General features: G+C 44.3%; 1 protein-coding gene and 1 long non-coding RNA gene across 2 annotated transcripts in view; one reads left to right on the forward strand and one right to left on the reverse strand.

Moving 5' to 3' along the window:
* The window catches only part of LOC144773954 (uncharacterized), a 200,848-nt gene that overhangs the window by 50,539 nt on the left and 131,473 nt on the right, over positions 1-18,836 (forward strand). The gene's annotated exons all lie outside the window — the stretch shown is intronic.
* LOC144773544 (secreted frizzled-related protein 2-like) overlaps positions 2,473-18,836 on the reverse strand; it is a 33,408-nt gene continuing 17,044 nt past the window's right edge. The window contains exons 2-4 of the mRNA XM_078658626.1: positions 15,665-15,742; positions 4,196-5,633; positions 2,473-4,146 (exon numbers count right to left, since the gene is read on the reverse strand). Of these exons, the coding sequence (XP_078514752.1) occupies positions 5,329-5,633; positions 15,665-15,742 (383 nt within the window). The 3' untranslated portion in view covers positions 2,473-4,146; positions 4,196-5,328. The remainder of the gene's footprint in view (positions 4,147-4,195; positions 5,634-15,664; positions 15,743-18,836) is intronic.

The raw sequence follows: 18,836 nt of genomic DNA on the forward strand, positions 1-18,836 counted from the left end.
GCAGCCTGCTGTGCGACGCTGTCAATCACTGCTGCAGCCCCGCCCCCACACCATCTGCGATCGGGCTTGTCCCTCCCGGTATGCTGAGCTACTGGTTACGGCAGATAGTTTGCTCACGCAGTCACGCTCCGATTTATAAATATACATTTTGAATCCTTCCTCAGCGTGACGGTCGTCCATGGCTAGTGGGGCAACGCCCCCAATGGACGCACCGGGGATACACGACTTCAAGCGATAGACTCTTAATCTCTAACTCCATACACATGATCCCTATTTCCTAAAACCATAACTTTATACACCTATCCCTTGCACTCCAATCCCTTAGCCCTATACCCCTAAACCTTAAACCCATACCTTTAACCCTATACCATAACCTCATATCTTAACTTCTATGACCTTAACCATTTACCAATACCCAGTACCTTAACTCCTTACCTTTCGCACCTAGCCCCTTACTGCCTAAGCCTTATACCTCAGCACCGTAAACCAATGGCAAAACTCTTGGCCCTATACCCTTAAACCCTTTTCCCATACTGTTAGCCCCTATACCTTGACCCCCAAACTCCTAATCCATTCCCCCTTTTCACACAGTGCGTATACATTTTGAGAACGAACACTTTGGGAAGTATTCCCTTTTCTAAATATTTACATTTAGAACTAAGTGTTGTTTTGAAACATGTTACTTTTGAGTGTTTGAGACTTATCTAACAATCTAAAATGAAATTTCATTCTGCTTTGCTGGCAACACCCCATTATCGCATTAGTAGTCTGTGGATTAATGGTAGGTGCTTGAGTGTTTTGCAGGTGATTGCCTCGGTGCCTCGCTATTGCAGTATGTACTATCTCCATCAGCATTTCTCTTGTCTCATCTATGTTTAACCTGCCTCTTTCTCAGGGTGGTGCATAGCTGGCTAGGGCTGGTCACGTATGTCTGGGCAAAGTTACCAATGATGGAGTACTCCCTGTCTTACGTGTGGGAACCTGCTGTGGAAAAAGGTTGCGTTCCCAGGTTGCGTTCCCAAATTATTGGGGTTTCCTAAGCGTAAATAGAAAACAGGGACATTTTTGGAGGAAAGGAAACTAGCAAGTGTTGCTCACCCCTTTCAGTTATTTATGCTTGTTTAGATACAAGTGTTAGAAGTCCAGTGCTTAATTTGAGCCAGTGGTTTCCGGTGCTTGGCATCAGCACCGGCGTTTGTGACAGTCTGTCACAAGGTGGCACTGTTTGACTCATTTAGAGATGACCACAACGACAGTTAATTATGAATTCAATATACATTAAATATGACTATTACCTGAAGGCCAAAACATTCTTATAGCTTTGGGGACCTGAAATAGACAGGATTGTCACATTTGCAGGAGTGTTATGGTTAGTAGTTGTGTTGTTACAATCATTGGAAACACAAGGAGATGATGGACGGAGCGCTGAAACTTTTCAGACACTCACTCCCAGTCACAGATCTGGGTTGAATCCATCATCATTCTTTAGCTCACTTCGCCACTTCAGTTCAGACCCAGCTATGCAAATCAGCCTTGACCCTGTCCCTCATGGGAACAGTCCAGCCCAAACGCCAAGTCTTCCCTGAACCGGAAACAAAGCTCTTGGGACCGGTTTCTGGGTAACACCCTTCATCAGCCAGGCCAGCTTGAATCCAGTGGCAAAGTGAGCAAGGGACCCACGTCTGGGTATACCCTGCCAACTTAGGGCGAACAAAGCAAACACAAGGAGATGATGCACGGAGCGCTAAAACTTTTCAGACACTCACCCCCAGTCACAGATCTGGGTACAATCCATCTTCATTCTTTAGCTCACTTTGCCACCTCAGTTCATACCCAGCTATTTGCAAATCAGTCTTGACCCTGTCCTCAATGGGAACAGTCCAGCCCGAACTGCCAAGCCAAGTCTTCCCTGAACCGAAAACAAGCATCCTGGGACCAGTTTCTGGGTAACACCCTTCATCAGCCAGGCTAGCTTGAATCCAGTGGCAAAATAAGCAAGGGACCCACGTCTGGGCATACCCTGCCAACTTAGGGCGAACTAAGCAAAAGCAATCACAATGCTCCCAGGATGCTTGTTTCTGGTCCAGGGAAGACCTGGCATGGCAGTACGGGCTGGACTGTTCCCATGAGGCACAGGGTCAAGACTGATTTGCATATGGCCATGTCTGAACTTGGGTGGCAAAGTGAGCTAAAGAATGATGATGGATTCAACTCAGATCTGTGACTGGAGGTGAGCATTTGAAAGGGTTCAGCACTCCCTCCATCATATCCTTGTGTTTGCTTTGTTACAATCATTGGCAGCATGGCAGGGGCAATGTGTTGTGCAAGCTGCAGTGCCCTCTTGACGAGAGCCCAGGCACTTTTTTTTTTTTTTACAAAATAAGCAGACAGACCTGTCAGAGACCTCCCATGGGCAGGTGATTGTGCAGAGCCCAGTCCCAAACTCTGAAATGATGACACACACAAGTATTGTATTTTTACAATAAACTCCTTATTTATTATGTATTGTTCTACTCAGCATGTAAGAACTACCACAATAAATAGCAAAATCCCAGCAAACAAATGATGATCAGAATTGGCATGAGATATACACCAATCACATTTCATGATACATCCTTACACCGTCAGTCTAAAACCCTATATAAGTTACTAACTGCTGACCACAGCTGTTACATATTTTGAGTTCTATGCAGTCATGTTTAGCCCCATATACATTTTGCTATGAGGCCTGAAGCCAGAGCTACACTTATCAGCATCTTTCTAGTAACCCGTACATCTGGCTTGGCCCACCCCAAACATTTGTACGTTTTAAACCTTTTTAACGTATGTTGGAGCGAAGAGGGCTCTTGTACTCGTTACAGAAGATAGACAAAGCCTTAGTTATAGTTTCAGGAAACTCATGGAAGTTGCTGTCTGCTGTATCTTCTTTGGTTCTGTACCAGAGGAACTACACAAGCTCATTCTATACTGAAGGGCATCTCTAGCTACCATGAAATGCTAAATGCTGCAGAAGGTGGAAAAATCCCTTCTCCGGCCAGTTCTTATGAGCAACAGAAAAGTATGTGGAAATCAAGCACATTTAGCTTTAAAAGTCTGTATTATTAGCAAGCTTGCATTAGCACAGGCCTGGCATATGGGCCTTCCCATTCACCCTAATGCACAAAAAAGATTATGTTAATATACAACAGGTCCTGTGTTGTAGCAACATTAACATAACATATTAAAAAGCATAGCTCCCTCTGCAAATGTTGACCAACCCTTTATGTATGAATCCGCAGTCTGTTCCTCGCCCCGACCCTACCACTAGTGAGCACAAATGCCTTCTCGGACAGTTTCAGCCATTTATAGCAAAGGTACTGAGAATTCAGGTTCAGGTGTTTCCTTTGTGGTTGGATGTAGAGATGTGCACACTTTAATTACCCAGGTATGGTGAGAATCTGTTGTTTGCACAGCCTAGATACTTAACTGTGGTTGCTGTTGCTAATTTGAATATCATGCTCTAAGAATTTGCCTCAACGTGTCTACCAGGATACAACAATAAATCTAGACTGTCTACAGTGAAGATAATGTATTCAAAAATAATAATTCTTAGAGTAAATAACTAATGCGCTTAACCCAAATTTGTTTTAACACTTGAACTGTAGGAACATCAAATTGAGGGACCCCAAGTAAACCTGCAAAAGAAGAGGCGTGTTGTTCCAAAGGCCTCTGATTCACACAACTTCTTTTCATGTGTGGTCTAGGGATCCTGAAAGGACTCCATGGCTTTGTGTTCCTTCGCTTAGGACTACCCTCTCTGCTGTGTTTCAGTTTGCTGTACTGGCTGTGTAATAGACCGTCTGCTGGAGAGCGCAGCAAGCATGCATCTTCGCCTCCTGTACTTAGGAGTGCAACAATTTCCTTCTCAGCACTAGAACTGTTGCTATGTCCGCCAAAATTAACACAATGGACCCGTCGCTCAAGTGCCTACTCATGCAAGTGCCAGGCACCTGTTCAGCCATCCCCAATCTTCACTCAACATGCTCTATCTCTGTGCTCTCTCTGAAGCATGCCTCAGTGGTGCACCTAGAAAGGGGATCTGAAATACTCAGGTTATACTGAACTTCTTGGACTGTGGCTGCCATCCCAGGCCCAATCCGCTAAATACTTAAGAAAAGTGAGTTCTGGGCCGCCTCTGCTCTGGACACCAGTGCACCAGATGTCCACTTTCACGCGCTGTCTATGGGGTGGAGGCACCCATGGCCCAACATATCTAAATAAAATAACTTGTTGTCAATCAACAATCTTCCTAAATCTCGCTACATTTACCATTTTTAACCCACACATGTATACTCTGCTCTGCTTCGTCTCTCAAATGTTCTCTTTTCTGATGCTCCTGAATCGAGAAGGTCACAAAAGGCCGGCAGCCACATCTCTTCTAATGTCATTATTTGGGAGAGACCGGGTTGGTGTGTAGAGGGTTGACGGAAATCGCATCCTAAGCTAGAGATTACGGCTGCAAGGATTCTTTCCAGTGGTGAGCAGTATTCACTCACTGCTCATTTTAAAATTAATATAACCTGACGGTTATAGCTCTGAGTTCCACTTGAAGAGACATACTGGGGGATCATTCTTAGATAAGTGCATCAGCTAATCAGGAAGGCAGCTTTTCCAAAACATCTTGAAGACATATCATTTCATGTTGAGGTGTCTTTACAAACTTTACTACCTCAATGGCTGGTAGGGCGCTCTCAAATGACAGTATCAGGGCCGCTAACAGCGGAAAGGTATGGGTTGTGAAAGATATGGTCCCACTAAATTGTCTCATTTCAAAAGAGCCGTAAAACACACATCTGTGTGTCAACAGATTGGTGCATCATGAAAGTATAAGTCTTGTAAACCTATAAGTGTTTCAACTTTTAAACAATAGATCTGTCTCATTCGTACATACTCCCCAAAAATATGGCAACAATGTGCTATTTTTACCAGTTCTTAAGCTTTCGTTCCACCTAAGGACCAGCTGTGCCAGGGAAGATACCTTATTGATAGCCAATACAAATATAACAAGGTACAGACAATGAGTAAAAGTTCATATTTCTTTAACTACAGCGGCGAAGGCGCCACTATGATAAACTTAACAGGAATCATAAAAATATTTATGTCGAGTGTGTGCAAAAATGTAAAAAGGTAAAGTTAGAGATGATTGGCGTCCTCTTCGTAAAATGAAAGCTGCTGATGTCCCAACAAGGAAGAGAAATCCCAACTAACAACTTTAGCTGGATAGGAGCTATGCAGCTAAAGCGCTATATATCTTCCTCTCCAGGCAGACCCTTCTGCATCTTCCCTGAATCAGCAGTGCATTTTCCGAACAACCCTTGTAAATTTCTTCAGATCTTTTTCGCCTTTTTGCCATTTCCTCACCCAGGAGATGACCAAGCGATCATCTACCTTGTGCCCTAAAGCCAGAACGATGGCGCCTGGCTCTTTCATCTCTTCGCAGCTGCATGTGTCGCCGTCAGTCAGCCACAGCACCGTCTTCTTCAGCTCTTCTTCTGTCCAGCCCTTGTGCCGGTACAGGGTCCGGCTCCTGACCTCAGGAATCACCATCAGGTCTCCGTCCAGACTGGACACCACTCGGATGGTCATCTTCAAAGCTGGAGGCAAGAGACCGCAAACAAGCACATTTGTATTAAAATCCTCCAGGCATAGGGATAACATACACACTTCTGCTTTTATGCAATTGTATAGCATAAATGACATTATTTTTGAGTGTAGATAATATCCCACGGTGAGTGGCATTAATGTCACATTTCAAATGAAGGACCCCACAACATTCTCCAGCTGCAAAACAATATATTTCACCAGGTTAACACGCCATTGTAAGAACAGTCAAATGTTTTTGCTATTACAGACTTTCTCAAGGGAAACCTTGGCATGTTGGTGGTAATTTTTGGAAAACTGTGAGCATCCATGGCATAATGGTGCCTATTCCTAATATAATGCTGGCCTCTGGCATAATGGCGTTAATTCATGGCATGGAAGTGCTTAAATCCTCCTATGATCATTGTTCATGCCTAAAAGTGGTACTTTGTGACCTACTGTGGATATCTATGGCACAATGATACCTTTATTTGGTACACTGCTGACCTACGCATAAAAGTGTTAATTCTCTGCATATTGTGGCCATTCATAGTATCAGAGGGTGATCTAATGCAGATTGTATCCATGCATGGCAATAGTACATGCAAGTATTTGACAAAAAGGACAAATTGATGTTTGTGCACCTAATATGCAATTACTAAAAATAAGTTGGCATTTCCTGACAAAAGTGAGTTTATTTTCATGAAAATTATGCGTTTCTTTAGAGAAACTGAGGTTATTTTTCCAAATTAAAAAGTGTGTATTTGGTAGGAAAATGTGTGTATTTTCAAAAACTGTCACACTGAAGTTTGGGGACAAAACTTTTGCATTTCCAAATAAATAAATTTATATCAGTGAGCGTAGCTATGCGGTTTCGTAAATCATAGGCAATGCAAGAATTCATATTTTGTACTGCCATAATCACTGCCTGTACCATCTCATCTATAACTTTTTAGATATCTTTTTGGGAAATTATGCAAAAAAAATCATTATTTTCCCACAATTAGCTAACCAACCATAGATGCACTTGCATGTTTGCAGGGACACTCTACTCACTGGGCAGCTGGCTCAAGGGATGGTGGTTATCACCTCAATAGACTGATGGAAATGCTCCAAGAAATTAATAAAAACCTAGTCTAGGAGGAATGACAGGGGATGTCTAACAAAAGTCTTAAAAAACAGGAACCCCACTCCATCTCTTGCTAATTCTATTTCTTGCTGTAGCATTAGTGAAGCTAGGGGCTTCACAATATTGTGGTAGTGAACAGGCTACACACACTAAGGCCCCTCTGGCTCTGGTGCCACCACCAAGTTTACATCAGAGGTCTACAGATGGCGCTGAGCCGCGTCAGTCCTCATCAGTGCAAAAACCATGCTCTGCTCTCTTCTAAAACCAGATCTTTAAGTCTTTCTGAGTGGTTCCCATAATAACAAGTTAGTGGTTGACGCGTTTCGGTCAATGTCTCTGGAATCCTCAAAATTCAGGAATTTGTTTTTATTTATTTTTTTCATTTGATTTGATTTATATAGTCACAAATATGTCGTCTTGTGGCTATACCCAGACTCCTCGGTACACATGAAAAACCAAACAAACATTGGGTGAGAAAAGACTGACAGTGGTTGACCAACGAGATACTGTGGGCCAGAATTTGGAATGAAAGCCTTAGTGTGGGATCGTTGCTCAGGAAGGGAAAGGATAATTAATGTCCCTGGACGGGGGCATTTTTTCCTAACCCTGGCCTTTCACCGTGCATGGCAGAGTACACTGCGCAGCAGAGGTAGGCTGTATTGCGGGTTCGGCAAAGGGCGTGACCACAGTCTAGGCATCTAGCCACATGTATCAGGCAGGCAGGCAATGGATGCACTGTCAATTGGGTGAAGGGCCTGGACATAGGACATTGGGTAGTGGGGGGAGGAGTCAGTGCCGGGGGGGGGGCTTGGCACGGGGCTGGTGGCATGGCCTTTCGAACAGCCGCGGACCGTGCAGGGAAGAGTGGTGGGGCCGGGTTGGAGAGTGGGGGGGATTTGACACACGACCACGAGGGGAAATTAAATAAATACTTCATTATCCCTCGTCGTCTGTCAAAATACCCCCGTCCCCCCACCCGGCCCCACTGCCCCACCGCTCTTACCTGCACGGGCCGCGGCTGGTTTCGACCAACCCATGCTACATATGGCTTTCAGCCGTGCACAATGGGTGTTGGCCACATGGGATGTTAGCTGCAGGTCCTGAGAGCAGAACTGTCTGCAGGGGAGTCAGCTGCAGCAGAGATTGGGCACAAGGCCATTCCATAGTGCATAGAAAGAGGGACAGCTGACATGGTGGTAGAAGGATATATTTCATACATCACATGTATTAGACAAAAATTGACTCAGAGTAACTAGGCTATAGTATGTTGGCGAATAACCCCAACTGTTAGTGTAGGTAAATACTACGAGAAAGGCTTGAGGTCACAGAATGTGATGGAAGATTATTTGCTTTCATAATATGAATCATATATAAATGTACTTCCTGTGAAAGGAAAGCAGTCAAATGGTAAACTTAACTTGGATGTGTTTGAAAATTAACATGCATGTGCTGAATCACTGAACAGCGGCATAATACTTTGTTTTGGCTTCTTTTCACTTTCAGGTCCTATTACAGCAACACATCAGACCCTTTGAGTGTAGGGGAAACGTTTGCCTTTACTTGTGCGCCTCTATGGGCCAGATGGACAAAAATAAGAATAGTGATTACCTATTGCGATTTTTTGTAAATCACAATCAGGAAATTGCAATTCCTAATGTATGAAACTTTTTTGAGTTTCATTAGCTATTCATAGTGGGTCACAAATAGGCCTACCTCATGAATATTAATGAGGTGGGTCACAATGGGATTCGCTGCCATCACAGGGATGGTGGCCTCGAGGGTCAGTAGACAACCATGTCTGTGATTGCTTTTGATAAAGCAAACTTTTTTTTTAAAGCAGCCCATTTTCCTTAAAGGATGTTGGATGCGTTGGGAGGGTACGCTCATGCAGGAAAACCAGATATGACAGAAAACGCAACTGAGACAATTATCTTGCCTAGAAGAGTTCGTGAAGGGGGGGGTCATATTGGCATCTTCAAACTCGGCATGTCTGGGAGGGGACCCATATGCAGGAGGAATACAAACTCCATCAGTCACAGTCCTATAGCTAATTGCCATGCAGCATTGCCTTGAAACTTATCAACCAAAGATGAATATACTCCACAAAGACCAAACTAATTACTGGATAATTGGGCAAATGGGATGGGGGTGATTTTGAGACTATGGCAGATACTTATCCCAAATGCCCCTAGACTGGTTCATGGTGATGAGAGAGAATTGGGGGGAAGACCTCTGTTCCCTAGAGGAGAGTGACTTGAGTAATGTCTTAATGGTGGCACAAGAACTATAAGTATCAACTAGTCTTTGATTGACTCAACATAATTACTCCCTCTGGACATACTATACCCATGAACGATTATGGAAGTTGAACAAAAGTCACTCCTCGTCCTAAACAAGGAGCCACTTAAGAGACTTCTACCACATAGTAAGGCAGTGCTTGTTAAACCAAGGATATTGGAAAGATTTTGTCCAGACACTATCGTTGGCATTGAGCCTAGGGCTTATGGAGGATCTTAGTGGTCCAAGGGAAGAAAGTACTCTAGTAGGGATGCGAGCTCTCCTTGCTAGGAGACACATTGCCAAATATTGGAAAGCAAACTCTGTCCCGCCAAGAGAAGAATTGGTAAAGGGTATGGACAAATGCTCTCAAATTGAAGAATCAAGTGATTGTGCCAGAGCTGTCTACACAAACATAAAAAGGTATAAGGCCGTGGAGGGATTACTTCCATATTGCCACTAGATAACTTTCTCAGAATTATCTGGAGTACAGAGTCAATAGAGGGTGAGGTGAAAACAGAAGAGTGCTTTTATATATCCTTTTGTGAACAGTGGTATATTGTGATGCCATGTTCTCTTCCATGTGCCTTGAAAACCAATGAAAAATAATGTATTTAAAAAAGCCTATGTCTGCTTGGTGTTTAGTTATTGAATTAGACCAAACAGCTGTTGCAGGATGATCTAGCCTACACACATTGCCTACTTGGAGTGATTGATGTGGAAGAAAGCAATCAGATTGTATGTCATCAAGTGTAATTGTTACTGAGTGTATAGCAACCACTTACTTCAGCTCTAGTGGTGGCTCCTCCACTATGGCGGAGGAACGTCGCCCCACTGCTTTTAAGGAGTGCAAAGTGCGAAACATAAAATGATAAGTTTAAGTTATTATCATGTTATGCTTTGTGCTGCTTTGCGCGTGGTTAGTCGGAACTTCTCTGCTCTCGGAGAAGGCAGGGAAAGAGTGGTTTGCCCACTCCTAAGTGCGCAATGACTATTTAGTCGTCCCTTTCCAGCAGACCAAACCAGTCATGCGCACTTTCCCTGTTCTCCATGCAGGCTGCATTACAGCCTGCATGGAGAACATGCCCACCTCTCCAGTCCCTTGCTGAGGACTGTGTCGCAGCGCTCAGACCATTCACAATGCTGCATTGCAACGTTGTGATTGGTCAGGGGAGCCTAGGTGCTTACCAATCGCAACGCTGCATTGCAGCATTGTGATTGGTCAGTGGGACCTGGCTGTGCTTCCTGTTCCAAGACTAGGGGCCATATGTAGGTAAATATATTTTACCGACTCATAAATACCGAATTTTACCGATTCGGTATTTATGAATCGGTAAAATATAAGGAGGGAGATGTAGGTAAGTCCAGATGTGGATTTACCGAATCTGTAAAAGTCGGTATTTACCGATTCTGTAAATACCGACCGGTAATGCCCATTCATTCCTATGGGCTTTGAAGCCCATAGGAATGAATGGGCATTACCGATTCGGTATTTACCGAATCGGTAAATACCGAATTTCACAAGGGTGCAGGGGGTGTCACTTTGACACCCTCTAGCACCCCAAAAACAGGTTCGGTGCCATGTGGCAGGCATAGTCTGCCTGTCATATGGCACAGGTGTGCATGCACACATGTGCATGCACACCGGAATCGGTATTTTACCATCAAATTGAATTTGATGGTAAAATACCGATTCTGTAAGGCTTGTGGGACTCAGAAGAGTCCCACCTACATATCAATTTTACCGAATCGGTAAAAATACCGATTCGGTATTTTACAGAATCGGTTAATTTAGCGATCGGTAAATTTACCGATTCTGTAAAATAAGGGCCCTACATACCATTTCTCAAATACCGGTCGGTAACGGCCGAAAATACCGATTTTCGGCCGTTACCGACCGACCTACATCTGGCCCTAGGAGAGCAGGAGCAAAGACGAGGGACCCTACGGCAAGGTACTTTTTTTTTATTTTATATTGCGCACAGCAATGGCCTCGGCCACGACACCCGCCTGGCCACCCGCTAGCTATGCCGGCCGCCACTGTTCTGCTCATATGTCTTTGCAAGTTGTAGTGTAGGAAGATAATAGCTGTCAGGTTAGGCCTACAAAATGTGTTGTTGTATATATATATATAGCAAACACAAGGAGATGATAGAAACTTTTCAGGCACTCACCCCCAGTCACAGATCTGTGTTGAATCCATAATCGTTCTGTTGCTCACTTCGCCACCCAGTTCAGACGCAGCTATATGCAAATCAGTCTTGACCCTGTGCCTCATGGGAACAGTCCAGCCCGCACTGCCAAGCCATATCTTCCCTGGACCGGAAACAAGCATCCTGGGACCGGTCTCTAGGTAACATCCTTCATCAGCCAGGCTAGCTTGAATCGAATGGCAAAGTGAGCAAGGGACCCACGTCTGGGCATACCCTGCCAACTTAGGGCAAACAAAGCAAACACAAGGAGATGATGGACAGAGCGCTGAAACTTTTCAGACACTCACCCCCAGTCACATATGTGGGTTGAATCCATCATCATTCTTCAGCTCACTTCCCCACCTCAGTTCAGACCCAGCTACAAGCAAATCAGTCTTGACCATGTACCTCATGGGAACAGTCCAGCCTAAACTGCCAATCCAGGTCTTCCTTGAACTGGAAACAAGCATCCTGGGTAACACCCTTCATCAGCCAGGCAAAGCTTGAATCCAGTGGCAAAGTGAGCAAGAGACCCACGTCTGGGCATACCCTGCCAACTTAGGGCGAACAAACCCTCCATGGTTGACCAACCTAGCAGAACATGTCTGGATTGGTCTCTTGCCAGGCCAAAAGCTCAACTCTCTACTGTACATGGCCAAAGACCGTGCGTAGCAAGCATTGTGGGGCTAAAGGTCATGTGCTGCAAGGTTTTGATTGGTTACCCATAGAGTGTTGGACCTAGTCATAATCCAGGTGCTAGGGCCAGCACCTACGGCAGTCAGCCTTTGGCCTCAAAATATTGATACCAGTAAAATAACAGAAATTAACAACTCATCATTACATAACACATATCTAAATAAAGTAACTATCCACGGTGATTCTCATCCATAATGTAAACAATAAGGTAAAATGTAATATTACCATTAATGCATTGAAACAATCAATGTAATGTTGCAATGTGTGTGAGGTATGGTTTGTGTAACTAACCATAGAATATATATTACACACTGGTGAGGTGTAGATCTGGTTAGGTCAGAGTTTCCATTGCAAAGCTGTTTTCTATTTTCATAATAACTTTGGCGCTGTTCAACAAATCTGCATTAAACCTTTCTAGAAACCAGAACTGGCAAATTTCTATGGTTTTTATGTTTGGTTGGTAATCATAACTCCAGTTTAACTGTTTTTTAAATGAATTTCAGAATTTTTTTAAGCATTCATTAAAGTGTGGTAACCAATCGTCTCCATATCTTCACTTTACTTTTTTATGCATATCCATCCAGGGACAGAAACATGGGGAGCGGGGAGTAATGTTTCAAAAAGCCATGTCTGAAATGGGGTGGCTGAGTGGGCTAAAGAATGGTGATGGATTAAACCCAGATCAGTTGACTGGGGGTGAGTGTTTGATTTGCTCAAACGCTCCGTCCATCATTCCCTTTTGTATCGCTTCAAAAACATTGTTTGCCATTCACATTGCCATAGGAATTTATGCTGTCCAACACAAATCTGCTTCTGCTGAACAGACGGAAAGACATCAAACTTGACATATAACTTGAACTTCACTCTCAATAGTCCCTTTTTCTGATGTGATGGAAATTTGTCGAAAATGTTTTTGAGATATTCATCTTATTAAAGTATATCGGGCAGGCATCAAAGAGTTAATTATTCATATATATCTTGACTATTACTTTGCAGAACCTTGGAAGGTCAGTGGATCTGGAAGATCTGATTGCCTAATAGTATCTGAAAATTTCTGTTGTGGTGGCCATTACAGGATACCAAGCACCAAATGCTGTGTCCTGGAAAAAGGTGTCAGAGGTTCTTAAGCTGAGAATCCCTTGGCCCCAGGGATGACGTAGAGAGTGTCAGAGTGGCAGCTAATCCCACCCCCAAAGAAAAATAAAGAAAGCCTTATTTTGGTTGTGAGATTCATAGACTCAGTGAGAGGTGAGCTGGAGCAGCACATCACCTCTGACGGGGCTGTCGAAGTCCCTTGACTCCCCTCAAGCATACCTCCACTAAGGCCTTGGCCATTAAGTTCTGTACATGAGAAGTTTTTTAATCATCAGGGTCCAGGTCTGTTCCTCTGTCTATTACTGATGATAAAGTACAGACAATTTAAAATTGAAGATCAATAATCACTGTAAAGGTCGATGCTGAAAAGTATGACTCCCCGACATCTTTTATCTTGAAATCATTGAACGTTTATTTGATTCCAAGAAAATTTACCCAGTTACATTTTTGGACTTCAACTGTGTCAGAGTGTGACCATGCCTCTCCTGGCTAGGGAAGTTGGTTTGCCACAACCTACTTCAATTAAGAACTTATAATAGTTTTCCAAAGATACTAATTTCTGAACTCTGTGCACCAGATCACTTTCAGAAATACCCCCATTAATTGTATGTCAAAATAGGGACAACAGAAACATAGGTCTACCAAAATATTGAGGACACAAATATTGAGAAGGCAAGCACGTATATGTACGTATAGATTTATTGTTCTTAAATCCACAGCTACATACCTTGAAGATATATTTATTGCCATGGTACACATATCTAGTAGCTGATTATGATGTCGGTCGAAGATCCCTCCAACCAGCATCATCGCGGAATCGGGATTGACCGACCTCCGGTCGGCGGTCTCAGCCGCAGAATTACGATGTGACTGCACACGGTGCAGTTGCATACTCCCATTTCCCTATGGGAGCTTGTGCTGCTGCCGTAAACCGGCCACAGCACAAGCTCCCATACAGAAATGGGAGATTATGTTGATCCCTGCACTGCGTAGGTGCTCCGACGGCCCCCAACCGGAGGCCGCAAAGAGAAGGAGGCTCTGCTAGGGGCACCCAAACTCGCTTTCCATGTCAGAAAGCACAGCATCGTAATCCCAACGGGGGAAACACCGCCCATTGGAATTACAGGCCTGTCTCCGACTGGCCGACAGGCTCCTTGAGCCTGTTGGAATCCAGCCGGAATGACCGGCAAGTTTCAACTATGACCGCCTACATTGTTATTAGGCGGTCAAAATTCAAACCCACGATCTCTGTCGGAAAGCCTCAAACCTCAAGTCGGAGGCTCTCCGACTAAGATTATAATAGGCCCCATAGTGTTAAATTATACCTATTCTTACCTATATACACTTACCTTCACAATATTTTGGTCCTCGAAATTTGGTCCAAGATATTCTGGTAGCATGCTATTATTGAGTTGATATCAAGGTGGAAAACCACCAGCATTACCTTTTTCTGTAACCGTTTCTTTTCTGAGCTCTTTGGGCATCTACCTTGTCAGACAGATAGAAAATCCTCTCCATCCATAGCTTGCCTTTGAGATTGGCACTTAGTTAAATTGAGCAACTCACCATGAGAAGCATGTGCCCTGAAATGTTGCTACCAAGTTTTGTCAATTTTTTTACAAGTGAAAAAGCCAAATGCCTTCAGAAGAGAGGATTGCCAGAGAGGACAAAGCCCTGGGGATGTTACGCTTCCATCGGATTTGGGTTGCACCCTCAAGTGTTTACTAGTGGCTGAGATTAATTCAAGCTTTCCATCCATCACTGTTCTGTATACTTATTGTATCACCTTAAGTGGGACGGGTATTCCCAGACGTGGGTCCCGTGCACACTGTGTCACTGGAACCAAGCTGTACCCGGCTGATGAGCCCATAACTGGGGCGAAACCGGTCCTGGGTTGCTTGAGTTATGGTTCAGGGAGAACATGGCTTGGCAGTTCGGGCTGGACTGTTCTTATTAGAGATGGTTCAAGACTGATTTGCATATAGCTGGGTCCAAACTGAGGTGGCAAGGTGTGCAGATTAACGATGGATTGAGACGAGACCCGAGTATTTACCAGTGGCTGAGATTACTTGACGCCTTCCATCCATCGCTGCTTTATATACGCTTCCAAAAGAGGCAGTTTGTATAAGCTGATTCTGGACTATCATGCCTACCCTGTGCTTTAGACTAGAGAATACTACATTGTGATGCAGTAACAGTCCACCTCTAGTACCCAGATAACCATCCAATCACTTGTTGACTGAATCTTTGCCTTTGACAACGTACAGCACTAATACACACAGGTTCATGCTATACAAGTACTACAGTCACATATACATAACATAGTGTTCCATATCATCCTTAATTCCCTTCCTGTAAATGCTAAAGTCCATTTTGTATACTTAAGCATGGTGCTGCTTGCTCAGTGAATCCACCTAGTATGTGTCTCCCTTCTAGGATATATTTCCTAGCACTATGCAATGCCCCTTTCATAAATGTGCATATTTTCTATCATGTTGTCAATGTCTATCAAGGAGATGTTCTACTGAATGCAAACCAACACCTTGAAAATTACAACCCACTCGCTGCCAAGACAAATTCTAGGATGACCAATCACGCAATTAATCCGCTCACAGCAGAATCATTTATGACATGCAGATAAATATGTAATACTCACCAAAATCCTTGGCACAGAAGTTTTCCAGGAACTCCTTCTCATTTTCTCCTCGGTTTATGCAGGCAGCGCATGGGTTATCTGGTTGGGGATAAATATCAGCATTTTAGCAAGATCATAATTCAGCTCCACACATGTTGCATGCAAGTTGGTAACTCAATGATGGCTCTGACATCTAGGGGCAGTGGCTAGAGGAATGTGGCTTCAGGGAATATTCAACCATGGCAAAATCAGAACAACTAGTTGATTTGAAGAACATGGGGGGGGACAACCTGATTTACTGCTTGCACAGACATTAATACATTTGAACAGCTTACATCTGCCAAACTAGCCCTTCATGTATCCCTATATCTAGGCCTGCAATTTCGTTATATTCTTTCTACCTATTTCCCAGGTCACACCCTCATATCCCACATGGAAGCAAAAGACTCACAGTGCTCACTGGTGAGAACTCACAAGGCAGCACAACATCAATTTGTGGTCATTTTAACACTCCAGGGTACTTTGGAATTACAGAAGTTATGTTATGGGAAGTGCTTCTGCAGGCCCAACCGCATGGACAGCACGTTGACGGTCCTGCACTTGCAAGTGGGCATTCCATTATTGCATGGAGTAGCCACAAGCAAATGACATAATCGATCAGAAGAATGTACCTTGCCTTGCGGAATGCCACTGGGCTCCTCCTTAAGCCCCACCTTGTTTAACCTTTATGTGACCCCTCTGGCCAAGATCATCAGGCAATTCGGCTGCACAAATCTATCCTACGCAGATGACACCCAAATTGTGGTGTCTATCACCAGCCTTCCAGAGGCAACAGCCGAGCGCTTCAACCAGTGTATGTCCCACATCAATAATTGGATGGGATCTCACTGTTTGAAGCTTAACTGGTCAAAAACTGAGGTACTACTACTAGGTTCGGACACATCTTTTTGGGCACAAAATTGGTGGCCCCCAAATATGGCTGCTATCCCTACTCCAGTCCAGAAAGTAAGAAACCTGAGTGTTATCTTTGATAACAGACTGACCTTCCAACAACAGGTCAACAAAGTCGTCTCATCAGTGTTCCTCACGCTAAAATGAATCCGTAAAGTACGTTCCTTTATTCCCCTTGAAGCTGAAAAAACACCAGTGATAGTCCTAGCCTTGGCCAAACTGGACTACTGCAATGCACTTAATCTAGGCCTGCAGATACAACACATGATAAAACTGCAGCGAGCACAAAACGTTGCTGCTAGACTACTGCTAAACATTCCCACATTTCAACCTATCTCCGAAGGTCTAGAAAAACTCCATTGGCCCGTTTCAGTTGGCATATGGCTACTTCAATCTCTTCTTCCGATATGTCGGCTTCGAGCGACTCCCTTTCTGCTTCCATGAGTTTCGGCAGATTGATTTTGCTGAGTAGATCTCGTCCTGCGTCTTTGCTCAGGGTTTGATCTTCAGTGTACAGTTCTTGGTAGAATTGTCTGAAGACCTCCAGTATTCCCTTGTTAGTTGTTTGAGATGTGTTCGTTCGATCGGTTATTGCTGCTATCGTGTGTTGCCTCTGTTTCGCCTTTAAGTAGGACGCCAGCTGCTTCCCTGCTTTGTTCGCTGCGCACAGGTTGACTGACTTGAACTTCGTCAGCCATGATCCCGCTCTTTCACTTAGGATCCTGTTCAGCTCGTATTTCTTTTTTGTGAGCAGGGTGAGCGTGTTCTTGTCCGTTAAATTTGCACAGTGACCTCTCTCCAGTGCTGTTATTTCCTCCTCGAGCTCAAGGATTTTCTTGTTCCTTCCTCTGTTCATCCTGGCTTTGATGTTTATCAGTTTCCCCCTTAGTGTCGCCTTGAGGGCGTCCCATACGGTGTCTTTCCCTACTTCGCCATTGTCGTTGTGCTCGAGGTATTCTTTGATTGTGGCTTCAATTTCTTTAACGTTCTCTCTGTTCTGGAGGATGTCAGCAACATTCTACAAAACATTCAGCGACCACATTAAAACGCTAATGGCACAAACGTATTCCACATGCATCCAGAACGGGAGGATGACGGAGTCCATGTGCGAAGCAAACATCACCATAATTCCCAAGGAGGGGAAAGACCCACAATATCCCCAGAACTACAGACCAATATCGCTAATGAACGTCGACTGCAAGATTTACGCAAAGGTCTTAGCCAACAGACTAAACAGGGTCCTGCCAAACATCATCCACACCTCACAAGTGGGATACATAAAAAACAGACTATCGCAGGACAATACAAGACTATTGTGCCACCTGATCAACCACACAGCAAGTAGCAACGAACAGGCGGTCATGATAGCGCTGGATACGGAGAAAGCTTTCGACAGAGTCTCATGGCCTTTCCTGGGGAACTGCTTGGGAGCTTTTGGCCTAGGCGGGAAGTACACGGCAATGGTCATGGCCCTCTACAACAAACCGAAAGCAAAGATAGTGGTGAACGGGAGTGCATCCGAAACGCTCACGCTGGGAAGAGGCACCAGACAAGGATGCCCCCTCTCCCCCGGACTCTTCCTGCTCGCCCTAGAACCCCTGCTAGCCAGAATCAGGGACAACACAGAGATAACAGGCGTCAAGCTCAAGAAGAAGACCGTAAAACTAGCGGCGTACGCCGACGACATCCTCATCACAACAGCAAACCCCTCCACGTCAATAAAAGCACTGATGGCCACAATAGGTGAATACGCTGAAGCCTCAGGCTACAAACTCAATAAGGAGAAATCGGAGTGCAAGCCAATGAATGTCCACACCACAAGAGAAGTCCTAGGCGAATCCGGCCTGGCATGGCAGACGAAACCACTGAAATATCTAGGGCTCCACTTTGGGAGAGACCTCACATCAACGCTACAACACAACGAAGATCTCACGCTGAAAAAGATAAAAGAGAGGCTGGAGTTATGGTCACCAAAGTACATCAGCTGGTGGGGACGAATTGAAACCATCAAAATGATGATAACACCGGCAAGAAACTACACGCTAACAATGCTACCTCTCCCGATGACAGAGATATTCCACAAAAAACTGGACCAACTTATAAACATCTTTCTATGGAAAAACAAAAAACCAAGGATAAGCCTACAAAAACTAAGACTGTCAAGAGACCTCGGAGGCCTTAATCTGGCGAACTTCAAGACATACCAAACGGCATGTCTGGCGAGACAGGGTATCGCCTGGAT

The sequence above is a fragment of the Lissotriton helveticus genome, chromosome 8, assembly GCF_964261635.1.
Source record: "Lissotriton helveticus chromosome 8, aLisHel1.1, whole genome shotgun sequence".
In the NCBI taxonomy this organism is placed as follows: domain Eukaryota; kingdom Metazoa; phylum Chordata; class Amphibia; order Caudata; family Salamandridae; genus Lissotriton; species Lissotriton helveticus.